We start from the raw sequence: 10,517 nt of genomic DNA, 5'->3' as shown, positions 1-10,517 counted from the left end.
GGTAGGGAGGGAGAGAGACATTTTGTTTGTAGCTCCATCTCATAGGTTAACCGAGACCTCAAGCATACATCACCTCTCTCTCTCTCTCTCTCTCTCTCTCTCTCTCTCTCTCTCTCTCTCTCGTTACCGAGGTGTAAGCAGGTTAAAGGTGGAGAGGTCTACCTCTTAACTCCAATATGGGTTGTGTGTGTCTCTCTCTCTCTCTCTCCCCTCCCCTCCCCTCATAGACCTCACTGAGCAAACACCACCCAAAAATGCACACCTATCACCCATCAAAACCATACTCCTATCCTGCTAGAGATTGAAGCAAGTGTAACTTTTGCAAAAGAAGATCGAGGGGAGGGCATCACTGTTTGTGGGAGATTCAATCACGTGCAAAGTACACACATACGGATTGACAAAAATTATTGGGTTCAGCAAGTTCTAATGTCAAACCCAAGCAAAACCTACATGACTATATTGATCAACAAAAGAAGCCAAATACATCTATACCTACCATCCAAGGCCCATTAGTGCATTCCGATATATAAGTTCACTATCCTAAATGCACCTACCTTTAGGTGCATTTAGGAGGCTATATTTTTTGTAGTAAACACACTATAAGCTATTTTTCATTGCTGGCGCATGGTGCTTGCAAGGCTACCTCTTGGAGGGTCTCCATAGCTACTCACATTTGCAGGCCCAAAAAGGGGAAAGATGGAGTCGTGCATCAATCCCCCCTCTTAGAATCCAAGCGTCCTATAGGGAATAGTAGAAAGATGAATACACAGTCACTCCCAAAGAGAATGACATAGTATGTCAAAACTTTTGGACTCCCAAAAAAAAAGTGTTGTTAATACTCAAGGTCAACAAAATGTCATCATTTTTCAACATTAGTTGCCCCTTAAAAGAAACAAAAACGCCTTCACAAATTGCTAGTAATGCTTAACAGAGTGAGAATTTACCTTCTCAAATTATATCCCTCTTGCACATACAGAATTCAAAAAAAAACAAATTTGAAAGGTATCACTACTTGTGCGTTGATAACCTTAAAAACAGGCAATAGCGAGAGAGTGTTGACATCCCTAAAACCCTATTCTAAGCTCAGAAATAAAACGAAAGGACTCATAAACCAGCAGGGGCCTTCTCAAATTTCAAGCAATGTTGAGCTGACCATTTCCATGGGCAAGACACCCTTATCTAGGCTCACAATCAGAGCAAAAGTCTTCTTCAGAAAAGAAGTGCATCGTCGGCCTCTGTTCTGCCCAATTTCCACTCAAACTTCTCTTTCGGATCCTTTAATTTCAAACCCATGCTCACACAGCTTGTGGAGTCTTCCATTGAGGCTCTCCCTTACCCAACTTCATCCATGCCCCCTTCACATGATGTGCCCTCATCAAGGTCTCGCTTGCTTCAAGGAGATACGTGCAACCAACACCTGCAAGGCAAGGATACTCATAAAATGGAAGGAAGAGAGATAGAGAGAGAGAGAGAGCTACAATACCAAAATCCCTGAACAAAACGGTATAAGCATGCCATCCAATCTGCAAGGCGAGATCTTGGATGTCCTCGTCTCAAGGTTGCTATTTCAGCATGACGACCTGCAATGAAGGACTTTATATAGCTTCTGAGAGAGAGAGAGAGAGAGAGAGAGAGAGAATGCGCGCGCGTGCAAGGCTTTAACAAAGCCGTTAGAAAGTGACACACACACATTACTTCTTCTTACCCTCAACTATTGTTCCTTGCCGAGCCTGAGCTCTAGGTCTGCCCTGTGGTGGTTTTGGAGGCGAAGGCGCCAAGATGTAGTGGTGGTGGGGAGGCTTGCCAGCATGCCAGCATATGGCCGCATATCTTCGCTCCTCTCCTAAATCCCTGGTCTTTGGCCACTACTGCCCGCTCTGGAAGCACCTTCGTGTGAACTACGTGTCCAGCACCTAATTACACCCTGTTGCACTCCCTCTAGCCCTGCTGCCTGCATGCCGTGAACGGATCTGCTACAGCCTACAACCCCCTGCCCTGTCAAGATCTACTGAGTTGTTCTGTCCGGGCTTTCTTCATCGCACTCTCATTGCCTTGAGAAATTGATATCAAGGTGTGGATAAGTGCGATGACTGAGTGATTCAGTGAGTGTGTGTGTGTGTGTGTGTGTGTGTGTGTGTGTGTGTGTGTGTGTGTGAGAGAGAGAGAGAGAGAGAGAGATTTCATACCTGTGTTGGGCATGGTTTATTTTGAGGAGCCGGGACTTGAGCTTGTACCTTGACTTGAGTTCTGTCAGCATTTGGTGGTGGTGGTGGTAGTGGAGGGGATGGAGGCGAATCACCAAACATAACATTCAAGCCCGAGCAACCCGCTCCAACAGCACCTGTGAAAAGAAACCATCATCAGCTCTCTGGCCTTGCTTGAAGTGTCAAGCATGAATTGCAATAGAGATGGCTATGAGGTTCGTGTGATGAGCACATACACTACAAAATGCAGTAGCCATTAGCCGAATTGAAAATGGTTTGTCGAACCAGCATTGCACTTGCACTCATACAAAAGACTCGAGTTGTTGGAGGTGACACACTCCCCATTTCCACAAATAGGGAGAGTGCAAACTGCAACACATGAAAAAAGGTGGCAGGGTTCTGAAAGCAAAGCAATCATCCTAAAAAAAATTTAGTCGTTTGTCTGTCCACCCCAAACAAGATCAGTAAAAGCATGGTGCAAAAGGTAGCTTATAAGGTTGAAGATTAGCTAGGTCTACATGCACATCCAGATAGCACATGCATTCTGAACTTCATACACAAAAACCAACCTATTCCTAAAACAGACCAAGTTTTCAAGAACATTTATATATGAACTTTCTAGCAATAAAAGCATGGACTCAAGTCGAATCGTAGTGAAATACTAGCTAAACAGAAATAAAAGCCGTTAGTTTAGAATATTCCGTAGCCAGTGGGAATTACTTCCTACAGTAGACTCCATGGGACCCAAGACGGGACCCATGATGTAGATCAATTGAGGTAGAACCATTTCGAGCAAAAAATACATCATATTGGTTGTTGTTGAGAGAATCGAGAACACTAGCTTCACGAACAAAACTATCCCTGCTATGAATTGAGATCTTCATCTCTCGCCACCTTGAAAAAGAAACAAGATTACAAGGTTAATTGCAAAATCAAAATATGAGCCAGGGAAGGAAAAATATGCACATTGAAAGTTACCTCGATAGAAGAGCTTGGAAGCACACTAACAATCAACTTCCAATCTAGCCATAAAGCATTCGCATGGTGATCATGAGCCCAAAAGAGAAGGACTTTCCTGTTATCATTGTCGACTTCTACGACAAAAGCTTCTCTCATCTCAGAATCTGTATAGAATGCGAGTACAAGATCCCCCGGCTCTGGCCATGGTGGAACGCAACCTGGCTGCCCTGGACACACCAACCTACTACGAGCTTTGTGTCCACTTAGCTCATACATGATATCCATCAGACAAGACATGCATTGCATCATAAACCAAGTCCTTGGAAATATCAAACCCGTACAAATGAAAAAGTCTCCACAATTTAGATTCGCCGGAAAGTCCTCCATCTCTGAGGATTTCCTCCTTTCTCTCCTTTGTCATGCATCTTTTGGATTGTCGGATGCTATTCCACATATCTTCAACTCGCCGTTTTTTTGGCGGATATCTACCTTGATATCGATTTGCATCATAGACATAGCGATCATCGAGAAGAGTTGCTTTCGGAATATCACGTCTACAAAAACTCATTCCTCCATCTTTAACCTGTCCTAACTTACATTGTGCAGGGTGGTCTCCTGCGCATAACATAAGCATACTCCTCAATTTCACTCTTCCACCTTGTATTTTGTCGCTGATGTCGTTCGCAAGATAAGCATAATTCACATCAAAACCCTCCAAAAAAGATCTTTCTAGATCAAGAAATAAGGGATGCAAGAAAGAACCAAGCAAGTACATCGTAATTAGATTTGTGCTAGTATCAAAACGCTATTTCTTATATGATTGGCCATTCTGAGGCTTGAGTGCATGGGATGCTTGAGCTTGAATATACGTGGCAAGACATTAACATCGCCAAATGAGAGATGATAATGGAAAAATGCGATGTAAATTCAAGGGCTAATGAAAATAGACGTGTTGTTTACAAAAGCTTTGTTTATCAACAATACAAAAAGGCAAAAAGAACGACAAGATCTTGCACCTCTAAGCAATCCATGAGCCGTTTCTATGTAGACAGTCACACTATCTCACATTAGGTTGACCAATCAATGTAGTTATCTGCAACAAAAGACGTCAACTTTGAAACTACCAAATGAACCACTTCTAGTTACAATGCTCATGAAACCAATTAGCTTTTGTAAACTTTGAAACAATTAAAAGAACCACTTCTAATTACAATGTTGAAAGCGCCAAATTGTTAGTCAGGGGCTATTAAAAGGAAACATCGTTCTTGGCAATGCCTTGGTCGAGGAAGGTTTGGGCTGTTTTCATAGGATGCGAAGTGAGGACATCTCTCCAGATGCAATTACCAGCTTGGCACTGTCTTGCTCACAATGTATGCCAATTGTGGTCTACTTCAGAAAGCACAGAAGTGCTTCAAAGCTTCTTCTCCGTCATGTTGTCTCTTGGAGTGCACCGATTTCCAGATATGCCCAGCAAAGGCAGGGCCAAGAAGCTTTGGGCTGTTTTCACAAGGAATCAGTTCACAATGACATTAATAGTCAAGGCTGTTGGAAAAAAGCGTAGTGGTTGCCACTGCCTTGGTTGACATGTATGGCAAGCATGGGCTATTTTCAGCTGTTGGGCATTGATTTCTAGATATGCCCAACAGGGGCAGGGACAGCAAGCTTTGGGCTGTTTTCAGCAGATGCGAATCGGGGGCATCTCTCTAGTGGCTTGGCACTGCCTTTGTCGACATGAATGCGAGGTGTGGTGCGCTTCAGAAAGCACGATAAGTGCTTGAAGAGCATCCTATCTAGGATGTCGACTCTTCGAGTGCATTGATTTTGGGATATGCCCAACAACGGCACGGCCAGGGAGCTTTGGGCTTTTTTCAGCAGATACAAACTGTTTTACATTCTCCGAGTGCAATCACCTATGCTTGCATCGACTTGAAGGCGTGTAGACGTGTGGAACTGTGCAAGATGCGAATCAGTTCACAATGACATTAATAGTCAAGGCTGTTGGAAAAAAGTGTAGTGGTTGCCACTGCCTTGGTTGACATGTATGGCAAGCATGGGCTATTTTCAGCTGTTGGGCATTGATTTCTAGATATGCCCAACAGGGGCAGGGACAGCAAGCTTTGGGCTGTTTTCAGCAGATGCGAATCGGGGGCAATAACCTATGCTTGTATCTTGAGCGTGTGGCAATTGATCTGGACTGTTAAAAAAAAAAAGCGATATTGGCATTCCCTTTGTCGACATGTATGCCAAGAGTGGTGCACTTCAGAAAGCACGATAAGTGCTTGAGGAGCTTCATGTCTGGGATGTCGACTCTTTGAGTGCACTAATCTCTAGTGGCAATAACCTATGCTTGTATCTTGAGCGTGTGGCAATTGATCTGGACTGTTAAAAAAAAAAAGCGATATTGGCATTCCCTTTGTCGACATGTATGCCAAGAGTGGTGCACTTCAGAAAGCACGATAAGTGCTTGAGGAGCTTCATGTCTGGGATGTCGACTCTTTGACTGCACTAATTTCCGGTTTTAGGTTACAGGGCAGGGCCAAGAAGCAGATGTTTTGGGCTGTTTTCAGCAGATGTCAACCGGAGGACCCATTAGGAAGGGAGTGCCTCCTTAACACTATGCTAGTGTGCCAACTATTGTCTGCCAACTAATTATAGTGCCCATTCAAAATAGACAAGGGCATGCCACATGACAATGACAAGTAAGAGAAGGCTTAAACAGAAAATGTTGAAATTGAGAAACTTACCAAAATGTTCTCTTGAATCAATGAAAGGTGCAAAAACGACTCCCAAAAAGCGTAGTGAAACCCCCTCAATGGCGCAACTATGGCAAACCAGAACCCAGGTGTGTTTGTGAGAAGCCAGCCTTTGTCAAAAACGAGACAATCACATCCCAGCACTACATCAAAATATCCTATAAAAGACCAAAAATTGTCAGGCAGAAACGGACATTAAGCACATCAGGCAAAGTCTAGGATCGCATTACAAATGCATTATATTTGTAAAGGAACTCACGGGCCTGATCGCAAGCTTTCCTTGGCAGGAGAAGGCTTTGAAGGCGAACGACCTTAAACTAGGATGCTGCAGCAAACGGACGCTATCCACATGTTATACACCGTGCGCAGATCGTCCAGAGTTCGTGGAGAACGATATCAATCAGCGTGCGCAGATGGTCTGTACACTTCACGTCGCCATGACCAGTGCGTTAAACACAGACGAAACTTGGAGCTGCTATATTTTACTTGTAAAACTTAAAATTGAAAGTGGGAAATTGGAATACGACTTAGTGTAAAGACCTTATATATATACATTACTGTATTATATACATTACTATATGTGCCTCCTAATGGCTATTATGTCCTGGTTACGCTACTACTGGCTCCTCTAAAAATAAATCCATTAATTGGAAGATGCTTTCGAATCTTTCAACCCAAGCGTCTCCATCGATCGACTGCCCGCAGTTGCAGAACACAAGCAAGTGTGCGACTTGACACACACATAGAGAGAGAGAGAGAGCTTCTCGTGCAGGGGCTACCCCTCCTCTTCCCTCACATCTCAAGGCTCTGACCCATTCATTGGTTAAGTCCCACCTGCGAGAGTTACGAGATAGAGAGAGACATGGGCGGGGGGAGAGAGAGAGAGAGAGAGAGAGAGAGAGAGAGAGAGAGAGAGAGAGACCCAGCCTGCAGCTTGTCGAATGGAGAGACATATCAGAGTCACTGCAGCTCGTCATGGGTTGAACTTGGAGAGAGAGAGAGAGAGAGAGAGAGAGAGAGAGGCCCAGTCATCATGGGCTTTTGCATGCGCATGCGCATGTGCCACCATCCACCGCTGAGGGTGAGCAGCTGAGACATTTTTTCGAGCGTGAGGAGAATCTGTGTTATTCTCCTCTTCTTTTTATTTTTGAAAAGTGTATCACCTGAGCAGCTGAGACCTTTTTTCGAGCGTGAGGAGAATTTGTGTTATTCTCCTCTTCTTTTTATTTTTGAAAAGTGTATCACCTACTAGCGCCAGACCCATTTATCTAATTCCATGTTCCCCAAGTTTGACAAGCATTACATAAGAATTCCAAACTCCAAGAGCCTCCTCGTTGCTCATTGTCATGGGATGAGTTGCGTAACCACCCTTTAGTCGTAGCTATGGCGGATGCTTGAACCGATTGTTTCCTCCGACCCTTGCTCTGTCCTCATGGAGCTCGACTTGTTTAAGGACCTCTCGGAGGAGATCCTCATTCAACTTGATGATGACCACTGCTTTCTCTAACCGTTAAGCTACAAGCACAAACTAGATTCTTCCACTACGCTCTCCAAGTGTAGTGCTCTTCATCTTTTCACCTCATTCTATCATAGCTAAATTATAGTATAGATTATCTAAAGGAAAATAGATTAATATTTACGCTTTTTATACACATATACTTTGAAGCGAACTCATAGCCTATGTCTCACACTAAATTAAATGTTATAGCTAGCTCACCAAAAGTTTCTTAAGAACTTCCACTACATGGAGAATTTTCCCTACTAGCTTCCCTCGTATTAATGGTGGAGAAGCCATTGAAAATAGAGAAGCCATGCAATAATTATCATTCTCCTTTCTTATCAAAGACTAGGTCTACAAAGAGCTTACGATTTATATTTAAAGAATTGCCAGTTTCCTAAATCATGTCAAATAGGCACATAATCCCAAGAAATGTGAACAAGTCACAAGGATGATGGAAGAATTAAAAACCGATCACCACTAGTAATCATGGGGGGTCCACCATGTAATCATGGCAGTGTACCACGTGAATTTAGCGATTCAGGTTTTCTATTTAAGCATATGTTTTAGTATCAATCTAGAAAACTATCTAAGCAGTAGTAAAACCTGAATCGCCTCACATTCTCCTTAACCGCGGGTAAAGGATGAACCCCAAAGCCTGGCATTCGAGTGCTTCGAGACCCAGAGCTACCAGTTGTTGCACTTTCACCAGCAGGGCTAGACCCACTTGTAACGACCCACTGTCCAACTTTGGGTATTTGTTAATAGCTGCAAGCCATTTGCTGGAAAATTATTCTCATCCCATAGCACATGGTATTGAGCTTGCTGACTTGCTCCATGCCATAGGGTAAAAGAAGCAGACTCCCAAGGAAGCTAACTTAAAAATCATGAAAAAAACCCAAAAAACGAGTGGCATGTACATGTGCACACCACTAGTAATCATGGGGGGTCCACCATGTAATCATGGCAGTGTACCACGTGAATTTAGCAAAAGAGGTTTTCTATTTAAGCATATGTTTTAGTATCAATCTAGAAAACTATCTAAGCAGTAGTAAAACCTGAATCGCCTCACATTCTCCTTAACCGCGGGTAGAGGATGAACCCCAAAGCCTGGCATTCGAGTGCTTCGGGACCTAGAGCTACCAGTTGTTGCACTTTCACCAGCAGGGCTATACCCACTTTGTAACGACCCACTGTCCGACTTTGGGTATTTGTTAATAGCTGCAAGCCATTTGTTGAAAAATTATTCTCATCCCATAGCACATGGTAATGAGCTTGGTGACTTGCTCCATGCCATAGGGTAAAAGAAGCAGACCCCCAAGGAAGCTAACTTAAAAATCATGAAAAAAACCTAGAAAACGAGTGGCATGTACATGTGCACACCACTAGTAATCATGGGGGGTCCACCATGTAATCATGGCAATGTACCACGTGAATTTAGTAAAAGAGGTTTTTATTTAAGCATTTTAACAAATATATGTTAACAAGAGGAGTTTTTTTCATCCATTTTGGAAAAGAACCCGCTCATTCATTAAAAAATGAGGGGTTTACCTATTCATGTCAAACATAGGAGTTTTTAAATACCCTGCAAACACACCTACCAATTAGCTTGTCTCGATCTTCAACCGGCACAGGCCTAAGCTGAGGCAAACATTTTTAAGACATTAGGTCAAAGGTGAATACAAAAAAAACGTTAGGCCTAAATCACACGCGCGCACCCGGAAAAGCTTCAACATGTTGTTTTGGGTGCCTGGGCTGTCAGACATGACGAGTTACACTTTATATATTACATCTAAAGGGAGAACTGTAGCCAACAATGTTACGCCAACTGGTCGATCGTGAGTCTTTGAGAGGGCGATGCAATTCAATCCCTGTATCTATGTTTCACATGCACAGATCCTATGTTATCTGTCATTGAGCGAAAAGGTAATCCGGATCTACTTTTTGCCTCTACGAACAAATCCTTCAGGAATTCAACTTTCGCCAACTCAGTGTCACACACGTTTTGACATGTGTGACAAAAGCCTTAGAAGCTTTTCATTCAAGGTGATGTTGAATTAAAGGGTCTTTGATGCACCGAACTGCTCTCTCTCTCTCTCTCTCTCTCTCTCTCTCTCTCTCTCTCTCTCTCTCTCTCTCTCTCTCTCTCTCTCTCTCTCTCTCTCTCTCTCTCTCTCTCTCTCTCTCTCGGCCAAAAGGCACGTGGAGCCTCTCAGAGGTCACCTCTCATAATGATTAGCGCACACCTCTCTGTCTCTCTCTCTCTCTCTCTCTCTCTCTCTCTCTCTCTCTCTCTCTCACACACACACACACACACACTCACACCCACACACGCAGCAGCTAATCGACAGCTAGCTGACATTGTGCTCTCTCTCTCTCACACACAAGAAACTCTCACACACAGCAGCCGATCATCTAGCTGGCGTCGTGCTCTCTCTCTCTCTCTCCCTCTCACATAGCAACTGATCGATCTGAGATGCTCTCTGTACATGTTTCGTTGCTGTATCTCTGCGGCGGGTACTGTGCAATATGAACATTAAGGCGCAGCTCTTGCAGCTTATTTCGTCGTGCACCTCGACTTCGCCGGGCCATATTGTATATTATATGCACTACAGCAGTCGTCGACGAGCTGCTTCTCTTGCCAGCAGCTGATTAACAGCGCCATGTGTAGCTCCTGCAGTCACGCCACGTTCTCAGTATCCAGCTTGTCGACGTCTAGCTGCACCTCCTCGCTGCCGAGCAGTGGTTAGCGCTAGCTGCAGGCCCATCCTCATGCAAACAGCTAGACGTTCGCGCCCAGCTACTGCTTGGGGGCCGCATGCAGTACCAACTCATTCCCGTGCGCACACAGTCCACGCCATGAAGCAATAGGCAGCCGATCGCAAGATGAGAGCCCTGCCCTTCCGTGTCATGTGAGCTTGCTTTGGAGCGCTCCCTTCAACTCCCTGGTTTCGGCCCTGCACACAGCCGGTCGGCCCTCGGCTTCCAGATGGTGCACCCAGAGGCTCTCCATTCATGTTAGACAGTGCTGCTCCCTCCTGCTCTCCGAGTGTGGCCTCCAGCTCCTTCCAGTCTCATGGCGGCACCCATGAGCTCGTGTGG

At 44.4% G+C, this 10,517-nt stretch overlaps 1 protein-coding gene and 1 long non-coding RNA gene across 2 annotated transcripts; both read right to left on the bottom strand.

Annotated features, from left to right (window-relative positions):
- Nucleotides 1-1,100: 1,100 nt before the first annotated feature.
- LOC147436178 (uncharacterized) lies at nucleotides 1,101-2,180 on the bottom strand. The gene is made up of 2 exons (XR_015185161.1): nucleotides 1,484-2,180; nucleotides 1,101-1,417 (listed from the first exon to the last, which is right to left on the bottom strand). It is a non-coding gene; the product is annotated as an uncharacterized LOC147436178 (long non-coding RNA).
- A 1,381-nt stretch (nucleotides 2,181-3,561) lies between these two features.
- On the bottom strand, nucleotides 3,562-10,007 carry LOC147436177 (uncharacterized). Its single transcript, XM_086489075.1, has 7 exons — nucleotides 9,905-10,007; nucleotides 8,474-8,636; nucleotides 8,022-8,132; nucleotides 6,177-6,211; nucleotides 5,909-6,075; nucleotides 4,181-4,257; nucleotides 3,562-3,779 (listed from the first exon to the last, which is right to left on the bottom strand). The coding sequence occupies exons 1-6, from the start codon at nucleotides 10,005-10,007 to the stop codon at nucleotides 4,222-4,224; spliced, it is 615 nt and encodes a 204-aa protein (XP_086345201.1). The 3' UTR covers nucleotides 3,562-3,779; nucleotides 4,181-4,221.
- Nucleotides 10,008-10,517: the final 510 nt, after the last annotated feature.

This window comes from Adiantum capillus-veneris, chromosome 18 (assembly GCF_014529385.1).
Source record: "Adiantum capillus-veneris isolate H3 chromosome 18, ASM1452938v2, whole genome shotgun sequence".
Classification (NCBI taxonomy): domain Eukaryota; kingdom Viridiplantae; phylum Streptophyta; class Polypodiopsida; order Polypodiales; family Pteridaceae; genus Adiantum; species Adiantum capillus-veneris.
The sequence above is the reverse complement of the archived record's forward strand: the minus strand, read 5'-3'. Positions and strand labels throughout refer to the sequence as shown.